This window comes from Nannospalax galili, unplaced genomic scaffold (assembly GCF_000622305.1).
Source record: "Nannospalax galili isolate Female #2095 unplaced genomic scaffold, S.galili_v1.0 scaffold1508, whole genome shotgun sequence".
NCBI classification, from domain to species: Eukaryota; Metazoa; Chordata; class Mammalia; order Rodentia; family Spalacidae; genus Nannospalax; species Nannospalax galili.
Genome location: NW_008358858.1, coordinates 348,561 through 365,852, shown reverse-complemented (window position 1 = coordinate 365,852; position 17,292 = coordinate 348,561). Strand labels below are relative to the sequence as shown.

Genomic DNA, 17,292 nt, shown 5'->3' with positions numbered 1-17,292 from the left:
TCTTATAGGGTTTATACTGAGTACAATATTGTATAACTGTAATAATTCAACTGTAAACCTAAAAATTTACAGCCAATTTTGAAAGAGATGCATCCTACCTCAGGAAACCGTTATTGAATATGTCAATTGTGTTGTAATGATATGCTTCTTCTAAGTATGTTGTTATTAAATAAATCATTTTTAAAAATTAAAAAAAAAATGGGTAATGTAAGTGAATTCTTCTGAGCCCACCACCCAACTTCAACAACTGCCTTAACCTTAACTAACCAATCCTGTGTCATTTGTTCTCCAGAAACACTCTTAACCATATAACCCCAGCACAGGGGGTGGAGCAGGAGAACTCAAAGTTCACTGGTCAGCCAGTCCAGCCAAGCGAGTGAGCTCCAGGTTCAGTGAGAAACCATATCTTTAAAAAAAGAAGGAAAAAAAAGCTGGGTAGTACATGATCCCAGCACTCGGAAGGGAGAGTCAGGTGGATCTCTGTGAGATCGAGGCCACCCCCAGTCTGTGTAGTGAGTTCCAGGTAAGCTGTGACTACAGAGAGAGACCCTATCTCAAAGAGAGAAAGAGAAAGAAAAAGGGAAAAAAGGCAGAGAGCAATGGAGGAAAACACGCAAACTCAACTCTAGCCTCTGCCCTCCACCCACACATGAAAACACATATTACATGCATACATTTATTTTTTACTATTGTTAAAATTTCTGTTATTTCAACACATTCAAAAAACCCTAAGTGTGTTAAATTGACTCATGATTGAATAAGCAAATGGTTGATGCACCCTTTAAGTCTACTTTATGTATAGGTTTCTTTATCGTACTTTAACATTTTAAGACAGCAGTTATCTATTCCAGTGATTAGAAAATGCTGTTCCTTTGCCTTCTGGATTCTTTTTTTTACTGTTAGAGCTCAGTTTTCAGTCTTTTTATCCTTGGAGTACTATTTCCTGCCCTGGCTGTGGTTTAGGATTTTATGTCGGGGCCTGCCTTTGGCAGCTCTGTACTTTAGAGCTTATGGCTGTTTCTTACAAGAACTGGGTAGTTTGGGTGATAGACTGTTCAACAGTCTGTACCAATCTCTCTGACCTCCTCAGACTCTTTGTTGTGTTTTCAATTTTTTGATCCCTGACCAAACTTTAATCTGTATTACTTACTAATCTATCTACTAATTAATTCATTCATTTACTGGTATACTCAGACCTTGCTTTGTTTTTTTCCAATATGCTATTAAACTTTCCACTGAATATTTTGGTAATTTTACTTTTCATTTAAAAATTTTCTGTGTGATTATTTTGCATAAAATCAGTTATTTATTCAATTCTTTACCATGTCCATTTTCTTAAACAGTTAATTTAAAGTCTCAACTGACAAAGACTCCATGCTGGGAATGCTTATAATTCTGTTTCTACTGCCTGCCTTGTTTCCCTTTTCCTTTTAAAATTCTGTCTGTGCTGTTGCTTTTGCTCTTTCCTACAATTAAACAATGTGGTTGTGTTCGCTGCTACGCCTGGTAATTTTCTTCTTTTTTTGGCATGTCACATATTGTGTATGAAAATTTTCTTGCGCCTAGTTCTTAAACAACTTCATATTAATAGCCACCTCTTCCTGATGAATGGTCTCAACCTGCCATTACTTATTGCTGCTTCTTCCTTCCTTTTGAAATGTTTTAAGAGATCCTGTGTTAGTCTTTTTGACATGTAATGTTGAAGGAGGCGAGTTTTTCCTAGAAAAGCTATTCGCAGAATGGTTTTAGTGATCAGAAATCATATTACTTTTAATTTTATACATCATCTTGACTGGAGCACAGATAGATGGGTAAATGTTATTATGGATTTATCTATGTGAATGTCTTTGTATGAAACTAACATTTGAATCAGATTGAGTAAAGAAGATCCCCTTTCCTAATCAGGATGGATTCCATCAAATCAACGAAAAGCTAAATTGAACAAAAAGTCTAAGTGCACTACGGGCAAGAGGCAGCTTCTGCCAAGCTGCTTTCAAGTCGCAACAGCAGCATTTCTTTGCTCTCGAGCCTGCCAGTGTTTGGATGAGAACGCACAACTGATTCCCCCGTTCTCTACTGCTAATTGCACATTTTAGGACCTGTCAGATTCTACAATAACTTTAGTCAATTCTTTATAATTAATAAATCTATACATATTCACCCACATGTAGGCACATGCATGCATGCACACACATATTCCCTGGTGGTTCTGTTTTTCTAGACAATCCTAATTAATACAGACCAAACTATAACCATTTTAAAATGTAAAGATCATTTTTAGTTTGTGGGTTCTTAAAAAAATTAGTCTGTGGGTCAGACTTGACCACAAATTTCCAATATCTCATTCTAAGTTATCAGGGATTCTAATGGGCATGGAGGAGTCATGGTGTAAGGTTTAGGAGAGAGAGAGAGAGAGAGAGAGAGAGAGAGAGAGAGAGAGACTAACAGAGAGACAGAGAAATACAGAGATATTAACCTGTACTCCCTTATAGAAAATGGCACCCTGGGCACTAATCACAAGACAAAGTTTCAAATCTCCCCTTCTGTCACAAAAAAACAAATCACTTTATGCACGTGCAGTTTGTGGCCCCTACTTAATCCTACCTCCAACCACCTTGTACTTTGCAGAAGTAAATGAGGTCCTTACTAGCTGTCACGACTAGTATACACCCTGATGTTATTACAAAGTTTAAGTTTTGTATATCAGGGTGTGCCAATTCAGCTTTTAAAGTAACATTACCAGCTAATTTTTTTTACAACTTTATTGAGGTATAATTTACCTAGCATAAAAGTCATCCGTTATAAGTACACTGTTCAATGATTTTTTAGCAAATTTAAAGTTTCAGGGCATGGTGGCACATGCTTTTAATCTCAGCATTCAGAAGGCAGAGGCAGGCAGATCTCTGTGAGTTCAAGATCAGCCTGGTCTATATAGTGAGTTCCAGGCCAGTTAGGGCTACATAGTAAGGACCCTGTCTTAAAACAAACAAGCAAGCAAGCAAACAAACATACAAACAAACCCACAAAACCTGGCTGCTCTCCCAGACTTGCCAAAATCAATGCATCTCTCGCCTCTCAGCAGAGAGATCCCTTATAGGGAAGATGGTGGCTAACAGAACCACGACTGGCCAGCATGCAGAGAATAAGAGGCTGCAGAGTGCTCATTCCTGAATAGGACACCTGTATCAAACTGTGGCCTCCTAAAGCTCAGGGATCATTGCGGAAGAGGGGATGGAAAGATTGTAAAAGACAGAAGAGGTGGATGATACCACAGAGAAACAGTTTTCCAGATAACTGACTCATATGAATACACAACAATGGACATGCTGCACATAAGCTCAAGCCAGACAAAATCTCAGCATGCACGAAGGGAGGTGGGTAAGAAACCCCAGCCCTATGTGAGGAGCTATTGGCAAGTGATGGCTGCTGGGAGGGGAAGAAGGGGAAGAGTCAGTCCCATTTAAGGGTTGACCAGGCTCCAGTGGATGAACCCATACCAATAGTCATTTGGGGACACAAGTTTGACTCTATAGGCCATACGCGTGCGCGCGCGCACACACACACACACACACACACACACATATGAATACATGAAATTGGGCAGGGAGAGTAGAGGGTTCAGATGGGAGAGGTGATCTAAATTCAATCAACATATATTGGATGAAAGTTGCAAAAATTCAATAAAACAGCAACAAAAAAGAAAATTTAAAAAGTTATAAAATGATTGCGACACTACAGTTTTGGAATACTTTCAATACTTGAAAAACTTCTCCCATGTCTTTTATAAGGTGATCCTGCTTTCTTGCTGAGTCCCAGAATCACTGATTGCTTTTTCTAGATATTTATCAGTAGAATCATACAATATGTAATGTGTACCGGTCTTTCACTTACATTACTGAATGAAGTTCATTTCGTCTTACTATGGAATACTATTCTATTACACAGATATGGGATTTGTTTATACATCTGCAAATTAATAAGCATATGTATTATTTCCAGTTGCTTACTATCATAGAAATTCATGTATCATGTTTCCAATTCTTTGGGTGACTAGAATTGTCGTGCTGCATTGTAAATGCATGCTTAACTTTTTTAAAAAAAGATCAATACTTTTCTATAGCGGGTACACCCCGAGTTCTTACATAACCTTGCCAAGTTCTTCATATGTCACTTTTCAAGTTTTTTAATAGATTAATTCGTCTAGTACAGCCTACAAAATAGTTAACGGTTGTATTATTACCAAACAAGTATTAACTATAAAGCCAGATCACCTGTGTTCAAATTCCAACCTGCCACTTCCTAGCTGTGCCATTAGAAAAGGTAGTTTTAGGGGCTAGAGAAATGTCTCAGCAGTTAAAAGCACCAACTGCTCTTGCAGAGGACCCAGATTCAATTCCCAGTACCCACATGGCAGCTAACCACCATCCATAATTCCAGTTCCAGAGGAATCTTCTGCCCTCTTTTGACCTCTTTTGACCATGACTGCATGACATGGGTGCACTTACATACATGTAGGCAATACACTCTACACATAAAAAATAATAAAATATAAAAAGGCAGTTTTCAATTACAAAGGGAAAAGAATGATAGAGTTTACCTTAGAGAGTTGTTTTGAAAATTGTATGAGTTATATAACAAAAGACCCACATGTAGTAAAATTTATCAAGTATGAGTTCATTTTGCATGCTTGGAAGGTTTTCCTATCTGCATGTTGACATGTCTGACTTAAACTACTACTACTACTACTACTACTACTACTACTACTACTACTACTATTACTACTACTACTACTACTGGGAATATGGGGGGGAAATCCTAACATTTTAAATGAAAAGCAAGTTAGTAGAATATACACAGGACTTGAAGTATACAATAATATGAATACAGGCAAACCTAGAAACAAACATACTATTAAGACAATAGTTTTGTGCTGAGGAGATTATGGGTAAGTTTCATGCTAAACGTTTTGCATTCTGCTTTTGTGTTAAATAATAATTCCAAGATGTAAATTATATGTTTCCTACTATAATCAATCTCACTCCCTTTCACATGAGTAATTTTAGTTGCAATGAGTTTTCTTTTAATAAAAAGTTTATCTGAAAAATTATCTCTTTTTCTTTCTTGGTTTCTGTTTTTGGAATTCAAAATTGAAAAACTTTTACATACAATTTTCAAAATTCACTTAAAAATTGCCTTTTGGATTTTATACGGGTAATTCAGTTGAGAAGGATTGCAGTTCTCTTCAAGTTGGTTGTCAAAGAAGAAAGAAAACAGATATAAGTGAAAACAAGAATAGAGGCTTAAAAATAGAGAAGGGCTAGAGAGATGCTCAGTTGATAAAGTGCTTGTTGCATAAACATGAGAACCTGAGTTTGAATCCATAGCACCTGTACAGAAAGCCAGGTGTGGTAGCTAGAGAGGTGGAGACAGGCAGATTCCTGGAGCTTACTGGCCAGCCAGCCTAATTAAATCAGTGAGGTCTAGGTTTATAAGAGGCCCTGTCTCAAAATATAAATATTTCTGCTATAGGCTATCAAGTCCTTTGGCTATATGCTAAGAAGTGATATAGCTTGGTCATATATGTATGTATATATTTAGCCACACTAATTAAAGATGAGGTCACGAAATTGAGAGGGAGGGGGAAGTAGACGAGGAAGGTGAAAGCAGGGAGACGGAGGGGTAGGAATGATGTAAATATTGTATTCGTGTATGAAATTCTCAAAAGTTAAGAAATTTGAGTAAGTAAATAAGGTGGAGAGCAACAGAAGGACATAGACCTCTGGTCCCTACATGCACACACAAACATCATGGACACATACATCACACACATAAATGGGACAAGCTGGGTATGACGACTCATGATTGTAATCACAGCACTTGGGAGGTAGAGGTAGAAGGACCAGTAGTTTAAGACTAAACTGAGCTATACAGCAAGTTTCAGGCCAGCCTGGGCTACATGAGACACTGTCTCAAAAAAAGGTGCAGACAGGGAGAGGCACAGCAGAGTAGAAATAAGATGGGAGAAGCAAAACTTTCTAGAAGACTCCCGTCACACATGGGTACAACAAAAATAGCCTGTATCATACAATCATTCATACCTTAACAAGAAGACTATTAAATCACATGTGGTAGTAAACACCTTTAATCCCAGCACTTGGAAAGCAGAGGCAGGAAGATCTCTGTGAGATTTAGGCCAGCCTGGTTTACATAGTGAGTTCTAGGCCAGCTGGGGCTATAGGGAGACCCTGTCTCAAGAGGAAAAAAAAAGAGAAGACAATTAAATAAAAAACACACCCTAAACATAAAATGATACCCAAAACTTAACTCACAGTGTTTAACATCTAGCATGTGTTTGATTAATACAAATGAGATTTAATCACTCACCTTATCAAGTTCACTAGTTAACTTTTTATTTTCTTCAGTTAATAATACTTTTTCTCGTTCATATTGTTGTTTGAACTCATTTTCAAATTCTTCTCTTTCGCTTTGACTAACATAATTCAAAACATAAAAAGAAAAAACACAGAACAGTCTATGATTATATGCAACGACAGATCTCATGAAAAAAACGTTCCGGGAATTTACAATGTGCCATGGTACTCATCTTTAATCCTATCTATAGGCAGGTGGATCTCTATCAGTTCCAGCCAGCCTGGTCCACATAGCAAGTCCCAGGCCAGCCAGGGATATATAATGACAAAGTGAGACCCTGTCTTTAAAAAAAAAGGGGGGGGGTTACAATGTATTAACGGTGATTGGCTTATTCAGTCATTTAATAATATTTTTAGAGCATTTGCTAGAAACTAACAAATTCTTTTGAGTTCCACAGACAGGCCCTGCTCTCACAGAGCTTACATTCTAGGGCAGGAACACAATGATAAATAAGTGAACTAATTTCAGAGAAGTCCATAAAGAAAATAAAATATAGTAATGCCACAATTACTATTTGAGACTGAGTGACTAATTTAGAGTGCAGTGTCAGGGAAGGTTGATGATGAATAAGTTACCAAAATGGAAGTATTAATTGTCATCTGTTTTATGCTCACTATGCTTAAAAGACAAACTAATCTGAGACCAAGTTAAATACCTTTCTTTGTATATCTGCATCTGTCTTTTTCCTAAAATACAAAGTCATGGGATACTTAGTTAAGACTGAGCCAGTAACTTCCTACCTTTGCTAACATTAAGAATATCATTCCATACTTGTCAATACTTAGAAATTAAGTTATATCTGAATTTACATATTTTAAAGATTATTTTGAAATAACTATTTTGAAAGCTGTGAGTATAACACAAAGCATCTCTGCCCCTCTGTTCCTAGATGTCCCAATGGTTAACATTTTCCTTCGTTTGCTCCATTACTGTGGGCACACCAAACTCATTATTCTTCTGAGCTACTGATGTGCAAGTGCAGGTGTTAAAATCCAAACTGCATTTCCCAAAGCTGAGGATGCTCATGACTTCTATAAGCAACTGTGCCAATTAGATCAGTATCACCAGAACACTGCTGTCTAAACCCACATACCTAGTTCATTTTTCTGGCCATCCCAACACTCTCTCCTTATATACTCAGAACCAGCTAGGAAACAAGTGCCATATTTGACAGCCATGCTCTCATTGCCCTTGGTCTAGAACAGCTTTGTCTTCTCCAGATTTCAAAACAGCTTTAAGGCAGGTAGGTCTCTCATCTAGGGTGACGCTCCATCTGAGTCTGTTGTTGTTAAGAGAAGGCAGCACGACATTCTTCGAAGCATATGCCATCAGGAGGCACAGGTGGTGATGTGCAACACTGACTAATTTAGTAGCTAAGTGTGTAGATTTAGAGGAAGTTAGGGCAGAGGTGATGACATGGGGTGGGAATCTCTGGGTAGCAGCAACAGAAGAAGCTGAGAGCTAGTAACCCTGCAGTTTTCACTAGCTTCCCCTAGAATGGTCAAATCAAAGGTGAAGGGTACAGTTATCTTTAACCCATGTTCCTCAATCATCAATGTCTTCAAGCCCACTGTAAGACTCAAGATCCTAGCCTAGAACAGATACAGAAGTGAAAGAGGGGACTTACACAATGAAGGACTTAAAGGATGGATCTTTTTTGTCAATTTATAATGGGACAGCTAGGAGTAGCATATAGGAATCAATTCTAAGAGTGACAGGCTGAGGAGAGAAGCTAAAATCATAAACATAGCCAAATTTATCAAATGGACACAACTCTTTGGGGTTTGGGGTTTAAAGTGTTGATTCAATAATTAGACATAGATTTTCCCTGCTAGCCCGAATACTGGAAACTTGGAATGGATAAGTGGCCTACAATCAATGAGCTTAAGATGTGAGATTTACCTGAACATAGCAGTCTCCCTGCTCAAAGAGGGGAGACTGCTTGGGTGGTGATCTACTTCCCAGCTGCTGGTTCTCTCCCCACAGCTGCTCTTGGTAACACCCAGAAAACATTCCTCTTGCCAAGGTATTACTATCTACATGGTAAGAGGGAGGCTAACATTCTCAAAATATTGTGGCAGGTGACAGTGGGAAATGCCACAACAGAAGAGATATATTGAAAATAATGGCATTCTGGACTGTACTTGCTGCTTTACTTATAGTTGGACTGCTTCAAATCCCAACCCTTTCCTCTAGAATATATCTCATTTGTCCACTTTGATTGTGCACATATACTCAGAAGTATGGGGGGAAAGGAGGAAGTTGAGAAAGGAGAATACATGGGCCACAATACAATTTCTTGTTCTCAGCTCCAGACTGCATAAAAAATTCACCAATGTATTCCTAATAGTTCTCTCAATGCCCTCGGCCCTTATTTCTTACCACACCCAGACATAAACTTGCACAACTGTTGTATAGGACTATTCTTGGAGCCAAACTGACATGACCTTTGTGAGTTCAGCTGTGCCTGCTTGCAAGAGATCATCAGCTGGTCTGGTTGATTGCTGACAATCCCTCAAAGAAGGAGGGATGAGAGGGTCATAGGACCCTAATCTGATTATCCAGCCACTCCTTCCAACCAACTGTATACAATTCTATCCTAACTGCACCTGGTCTTTGGGAGGGGCTAGAGTACATAGGCTGGGAAGGACAAGGGGGAGAGGGTTCTATCTCTACAGCCATGGCAAAGCCATTGTTCAGGTAGGCAGGGTGAAGACCTTCCGATGCAGCTGCTTTAGGATCACCTATGTTCCTGCCAGTAATTGCTCACCGATGCTCTGTAAGTAAGCCAAATAAACCCACTTGTTTTCAGGTTGAACTTTGGTGGAATCTAACTTTAGTTTGTCATTGCAACCTTACACGGAGAGGGATAGACACTGTAATCGGTCTGTCCCAGGGAGAACATTATTTCAAAAACAAACTTAATACACAAACTTAATACTATAAAGCACATTTAAAATGACAGCAAAGAGGGAACAAGCCTGGCTTAGGCCTATAAGTAAACAATCCTAGGAGAAAAGAAAGAACTAGTTTCTGAAGACTGTGTTCTCATGTTGACAAAGGCTTAGGTCTATGGCAGTTTGAGTTTTTGTTTTTGGTTATTTTTGGCCAGAGTCTCCCTAGTCCCCCCTTACTAGGGATTCACTATGTGGAGCAGACTGGCCTCAATCTCACAAAGATCTGCCTGCCTCTGCCTCCTAAGAGCTGGGATTAAAGGCACCTAGCCTGGTGTCTATGGTATTTGATAGAGGATGTTAGCAACTAAATGAAATTATGTACAAATCAGTAATTATATATATCCACTTTCAAGTGAATAAAGAACATAGTAATGGGTGACCTTAACATCTACGCCACAAAATTACTAAAGACAACATTCAGTTCAAATTGTAATTCAAATTGTAAATTCAAGGAAAACAAATCATCCTGTCTCCAAGCAAATGTGTCTCTCTTTTAGAGCCTACAATGCTACATTTAGTTATGGTAAGGAATCTTTCCTGACCCAGGAGTAACTTTGAAAACAAAAACAGGACAACTGCAAAGAAGCTGTTCAGAAAACTACATCCACAAATAAACAGTAAAATTTTATGTAAAACCATTCTTGTTTTATTTCTAATGGCATTACACAAAACTTAACTCTCATATTTTAAGAAATGATACTAAACACACCATACCAGAATTTGAGATCTGCCTCCACCATCTACAGAAACCAAGAAGCCCACTGTTTGGAAACCTACCCTGGAGCTAGTGCTATCCCACCCAGCCTACCTTGGACAGTGTTGTTCACTATCTCCCGATGAGTGTAGTCTTCTCATGACCTGGTGCTACCACATTGAATCTGCAGCCCTCTCGGCTTCTTCCCAGCTGCCTTTGTAAACTCCTCTCCTGCTGGCTTTCCTACAAATGCCAGTGCTCCTCTGAATGCCATCTTAGAAGCTTATTTCCTCTCTTTCCACACTTTCCCTGAGAAGCTCAACTATACCATCTGGCTTCAATTATGATCTGCTATGCTAGTGATCACGGAATCCATATGCAAAACCTGACAGGGCTTCAAACTGCTGACTTGCCATTACACAACAATGTCTTCCAAGCCCTTCACATTCAACACTCCCAGCTCAACACACAACCAGCTCCAACTTCCCTAGCCAACTTCATCTGTGCCTACTTACCCTACTTCTTCTCTTCTATAAGAATACAAATGCCTGACTAAGGCTGATCTCTCTCTCTCTCTTTGAAAGTATTTTATTATTTTTATGTGTATGAGTGTATTGTCTGCGTGTAAGTGTCCCTGTTTCATGCAATGCCTGTGGAAACCAGAAGAGGGTGTGGGATCCCTGGGACTGAAGTTATGGACAGCTATTAGCTGACATGTGGGTACTAGGACTTGAACTTGGGTCCTCTACAAGAACAGCCAGTGCTCTTAACCGCTGAGCCATCACCCCAGTACCTGATCTCATTAATGCATTGCTCTCGTACCTTTCTCCACGAAATCAACCATTAGCTAATTTTTGTCAGATTACAAATATGCTATTATGTCTCCTATTTAAAACAAACAACAAGCAAAGTAACCTGAGACAAACTTCTCCAGCTATTACCTTATTCCAAAGCTTGCTTTTGCCAATAACAACTTTAAGTCCCAATAGTGCTCCTTGTCCTCTGCTCCACTGGCTCTCCTTCAGGTCTCCTACGATGATGCTGTTGATCTTTGCCCTTATTTTTCCAGTGAAAATTGCTATTATCAAAGTTACCAATAACTTTCATGCTGCTAAACTCAAATGTCATTGTGTAGCACTTATTTCCTTGGTTCAGATTTTGTCTTTTCTGACATGTGGACAGATCTGACATGCTTTCTTTATGAGGGGTCCAGAGCACCACATTTGCCTAGTTTTCTTCCACTTTGCTAGCTTGTCATCATCTCCCAACTACTAAAGAATAGAGAGCTCCAAAGCTCAACTTTAGCACCTGACTACCTATACTCATTCACTAAGTACTCTCCTCTCTCTCACACTCAAGAGTTTTAAACACCAGATGCATGACACCCAACCTACCTCACATATAAAACTTGATGTCTACTAAGCATCTCAAATTTGTTTAAAATGAGCTCTTAACGAACTCTCAAGGCTAGTTTCAGAAGAGACGCTCTCTTCTGTGTAGAATGCTCTCATACAATTGCTATTTCGTGCTCACTTTACTCTTTACTGAGAAGTCATCCTTTCAGTATATTTTCTCTAGCATCTCCTTTCCCCTTCTCTTTATATAATTTAATATTCCCCATTAATAGACATTTCCTCTTGTTATTGTTGTTCTTAGCATTGATCATTATTAATGTGCTCTAAACTTTATGTATTTCCTTTGTTGCTTTTTACCATAGTAAAAGAAAGCTAAGGACAGACTTTCTGGTGTCTGTTCAGGGCCTCATCATAGAACGCTGCTTTGCAGATGGTAGGTTCTAAAATAATTTTGCCAAAAAATGCACCAAACTTAATAAACTTGGGGTTCCAATATAAGTAACACATGACAGGCTAAAAATATATATTTAGCTGCCTGAAACCCAGTAATACCTGGTAAAACCTGGTAATACCTCCTGCTCCCTCATTTCTCAGAGCTGGGTCATTATGACCTGCAGATTCTGTCTTCTCAAGAGAATTTCTGACTCTACCACACTTCTTCCAATGTCATCACTACCTGAGGTCTACTACTGTACTTTATAGCTGGATTCCTACCTAAACCATCCACCACATGGTAGCAAGTGATCATTCTAAAATAAAAGCATTAAAGCCGGGTGTATTGGTGCACGCCTGTAGTCCCAGCACTTGGGAGGCAGAGGCAGATGGATCTCTTGAGTTCAAGGCCAGCCTGGTCTACACAGTGTCCACGGCAGCTGGGGCTACAGGGAGACCCTGTTTCAAAAAGACCAAAAAAAAAAAAGAAAAAAAACATAATCCTGTAGTTTTCCCTCAATGGCCTTAAGATAAAGTGCAAGCGCCTTTCCCTGATTCGTGACATGGCCGTTTTTTCTTCCCAGTCTCATTTCTCACCACTGCAATTCTCTACTTGGGGATCTACCCAGGAAACAGCTTTTCACCTTTGGAATGTGCTACATTTCTCTTTACCTTTAGCTCTTAGCAAATTCTGCCTCCTCTGCTTGGACACTTTTCCCTGCCTACTTCTCTCTAATTTTTTAGTTCTCTGCTAAGATGTACTTTTTCCCAGAAAGCCTACATGTACCTACATGTGCCTACACATGCCTCCCCTCTGTATGTCTCTGTCCTTACCTCCCACTGCTTCCCTTTCATGTTGTATTATAACACTGTACTTAGCAATCTTGACTCTGGTCTGTGAGAACTGGAACATTTCTACTGCCTGAGTATCTCTAGGACTGCATACAACATCAACACAGTAAGTACTTGTTGGAAGAGAAGTAGCTCGATTCTTACCTTTCTCTTCTGGTTTTTTCCAATTTGTCTTTTAAAACCATAATTTCTTTGTTGAGAGCAAGTTGCTGGCCTTCTGAATCATGCAGTTCCTTCTTCAGATTTTTAATCTCATTTGCATGTATTCCTTCTCTTTTAGATATTTCTTCTTCATAAAAGATACTTTTCTTTTCCAAGTCAGTTTTCAGTTTGGTTATCTCTTGCTGATGCTCTATGCTGCATACTCCTGGTGAGTAGCTAATTTGTTTTTGCTACATAAATAACAAAAGATTAAAGAAATAAAATAAGAAATAATTCCTATCTACCAGGGACTATATATGCAATAAATTTTTATGTATTTTCACACAAATTGTATACCTTAAGCTATCGTGTCTCTGCCATATATTACAAATACTTTCTTCAGTTTATATCCCTTTACAGTCTATTTCTTGTAATTTTTGAAAGTCTGCATACCAAAATCAGAGACTAATCTGAACTTTCTGTTGGCACTTATGACTTCTTGTTTACATTTAAATTTCTATCTAGTATTGTTAATATATGACTAAGGAAAGAATATAACCATCTTATATCTAATAAGGAACTGTCAGAAAGTTTGAATCACATTCGTGTCTTTAAAAGATTAAAATGGGGAGGGCATGGCTAAGCTAGAGTATACAAAAAGAAAAGAAAGGAGGCTCTTGTAATTGTCCAGGAGGAAGAGTCACAGATCCAAACATCTCCATATCCATACCAGAAAAGAAAATGTAACCATGTGACCCCTGAGGAACAGATCCTTAAACGGCATTAAGAGTAAAAATAAACTGGTATAACTGTATGGCCTTTAACACCCAAAAGGAAAGTATAACTGTGCTGGATAGCTTTAGTGTCAACTTAACACACCTGGGTTGAGGGAGCCTCAGTTGGGGAATTGCCTCTATTGGACTGGCCTGTGGCCATGTCTGAGGGGCATTTTCTTGATGAGTGATGTGGGAGGACCCAGCCCACTGTGGGTGGTGCCACACCTGGGCAGGTGGGCCTGTGTTGCATAAGAAAGCAGGCTGACCAGGGGCCAGGGGAGCAAGTCAGTAAACAGCATTCTTCCATGGCCAGTGCTCCAACTCCTGGGTGCCTACCCTGAGTTCCTACCTTGGGCTCTCTAATGAACTGTAACCCAGGAGATATAAGCTGAATAAACCCTTTCCTCCCCAAGTTGGTAATGGTCAGAGTGTTTTGTCACAGCAATGAAGAAACAAACTAAGACAATAACCAAAGATTAAAGGGGCCAATATAGTTTTCTGAGTCCATATGTATAGCTAAAGGCTACATAACAAGAAACTCTTAGTTTTTTAAAAAAATAATTTATTGAGAATTTCATACATGCATATAAGGTATTTTGATTAAATCCATGCCCATTCCCTCCCCTCCAACTCCTCCCATATCTCCCCATCACTTTTTTCTGATTACTTCATGTACTCTTTCTTCTTTTATTTTATTTTATTTATTTATTTATTTATTTATTTACTTACTTATTTATTTATTATTATTATTATCTTTTTGAGACAGGTTCTCCGGTATTATTATTATTATTACTATTGTCTTTTTGAGACAGGTTCTCCCTGTAGCCCCAGCTGTCCTGGAACTCACTATGTAGACCAGGCTGGCCTTGAACTCACAGAGATCTGCCTGCCTCTGCCTCCCGGAGTGCTGGGGTTAAAGGCGGGCACCACTATGCCTGGCTTTCTTCTTTTATTTTTTTAATGGGGCTTTTGGCTACTCTAACATTCCCCCCTCTAAAGAGGTAACTGTAAAATCTCTAAAGGATTAGATAAAAGCTCCCAAATACTTTCAACATTTTTGGCCTTTGGAATGGAGTATGTTGCTAAGAGGCCCAAGAACATTGTGAGTTTTATCCAACAAACTGGCTACTTTTCTCTGGGGTCTTTTTACCCTAACTGCCTAGCTAATTCCTACCTCCTATTCTTATCACACCATCCTCTGAAGAGGTTACCCAAATTGCCAAGAGGGAACTGGGACACAGACTGCTCTGGCTTCTTCCATGCTGAACAGGGACGCAGGGTAAGGCAATCGGAGTATCCTTTTAGTGGGCCTATCTAAAAACTCCCAAATTCCGTGACTCTTATCATCATGTGGAGGCAGGATCTGGGCACTCTCAGGCAGTCCCCTGCATTCTCAGCCCCTATGGCAGAGGGAGGCTAGAACCTGGCACTCTCTGGCAGTCTCAACTCTCTTAGCTTTTAAGCAGGACATTAAGAAGAAAAATGTGTTTGCTTTTTGAGACAGAGTATCATACTTAGCCAGACTGGACTGTATAAATTTTATTGCAGGACAGGTAATGAAGGTAAATGAATATGTTAATAAAAGCATCACCTTGATACATTAACAATCCAAGTGATCTTCTCAGAAGGCTCGCCTGCCCAAAAATATTAAATACAACCTATGATTCCAAATATTACTCCAAGTCTCCCAATAAAACTATGAAAGTTTAGTCTCCTAGCTTTAAAAAAGTATTCATTTCAAGCCATCAGACAAAATAATTGTGAAATATCAAAAGCACATCCATTAAGTTCAGCGCTATCAACAGAAAGGACTTCTTCCTTTACTGCTCTTTTGTAACAGTAATTCTGTCTGACTAGCACGTGAAAAAGCAAACAGAAGGGAATATTGGAAAGTGAATGATATCATTTCCATGCAATTACTTACCTAGAAAATACAAATGAATATACTGGCATCAGAACTGATAGTGTAACTAATTCTAGTTAGTAAAATAAGCAATGAAAGGCATAATAAAAACTTCATCAATAGCAAAAATCAGACAACATGATATAATATACATGAAGAATAGTAAGAAATCACTCATTTATATGAAAAAAAGTCACAAATCTTTATAGACTTTAGATAGAAAAATATCAGCTACTTGAAAGGGAAGAACAAATGTACACACATTCAATATTTCTCAAATTATCTTCCATATAATTCTAATAAAAGATCTTTTTTAATAGTGGGAGAAGTACTGGGTACAGGAGGGGAAGGAAACAAATGTTTCAAACTTGCAAAGATTTTTGGCAATTATGAAGTGTTTTGAAATGATCTTCTAACTTTATTTTTAGGTATCTATCCAAAGAAAATAATAAAAAGCAGTATGTAAATGTCTATGGCAATTATATTACAAAAGTATAAAAAGCGCATCAATTGAGTCAGGCAGACCTCTGTGAGATCGAGGCTAGCCTGGTCTACATAGTTCAGGGTAGCTGAGGCTTCAGGGAGACCCTATCTCAAAAACAAAAACCCTCATCATTTAATATAAACTATAGATATACATCTTGAAAGATTTACAGTTGTTAAACTTATAGACATGATCATTTTTATTTTTTAATTTAAAAATAGCTCACTTATTATTTTTATGTATATGAATGTATTGCCAGCATGTGTGTAAGTGCACCAGTGTTGTGCAATGCCTGCAAAGGTTATAAGGCAGCATCAGATCCCCTGGATCTGGAGTTATGGACAGTTGTTAGCTGCCATGTAGGTGCTAGGAATCGAATCCCGGTCCTCTGCAAGAGGTCAGTGCTCTTAACTGCTGAGCCATCTCCCCAGCATTGATGTGATAATTTTTAATAGCTAAAATGCTTTCTACAGTGCTAAGAAAAGTACAAGTGTTAATGATAGGTTGACCTGTGTCTCTAAATGATAGCAACCAATACACACCTTTCAATTTTGTGTCCCTAAATTTTGTGCAGAAGGTCTAACCACTAGTACTTCTGACATGACCTTATTTTAAAATAGGGTCCTTCTGAGAGAGTTAAAGCAAAATGAGATCATTAGGGTCCTAATCTAATGTGAATGTGTCCTTACAAAAAGGAGAAATTTGGACACAGAGCTGTGCACAGGAGAACTCTGTGTGAGCATGAAGAGAGATCAGGGTATGCACCTACAAGCCACAGAACATCAGACATGACCAACCACCATCAGAAGCCAGTTCTGCCAACATGCTGATGTGGAACCTCCAGACGCCAATGAGGACTCTCACTTTGTGTCTATGTATGTGTGTGTTTGAAACAGCATCTCATTATGTAGTCCAGGCTGTCACTATGTAGACCAAGTTAGTCTCAAACTTGCCTTTGTCTCCCAAGTACTAGGAATTTCACTTTTTTTGAGGTTCACATGAGTTTTATTCATAATTTCCAAAAAATTAGAAACAAATCTTTTTATCAACTCCCATCCTTCAATAGTATAGACAAATGTGGAACATCCATATAATGGAGTATTACTTAGTAAGAAAAAGAAATGAGCTACTGTGATGGGTATAAATGTCAATTTGCCACAACTTAGAATCACCTGAGCAGGGAGCCTTAGTTGAGGCATTGTCTATATCAGGACTTGTCTACATGACCTGTGGGCACATCTGTGGGGGACTCTCCTGATTGCCTTA

At 38.7% G+C, this 17,292-nt stretch overlaps 1 protein-coding gene across 13 annotated transcripts in view; it reads right to left on the bottom strand.

Moving 5' to 3' along the window:
• Nucleotides 1–17,292, bottom strand: part of Cdc42bpa (CDC42 binding protein kinase alpha) — a 311,536-nt gene that overhangs the window by 89,494 nt on the left and 204,750 nt on the right. For all 13 annotated transcript variants that reach the window (XM_008822349.3, XM_008822352.2, XM_008822356.2 and 10 more), the window contains 2 exons: nt 12,867–13,114; nt 6,385–6,490 (listed from right to left, as the gene is read on the bottom strand). In XM_008822349.3, coding sequence (XP_008820571.1) covers nt 6,385–6,490; nt 12,867–13,114 — 354 coding nt within the window. The remainder of the gene's footprint in view (nt 1–6,384; nt 6,491–12,866; nt 13,115–17,292) is intronic.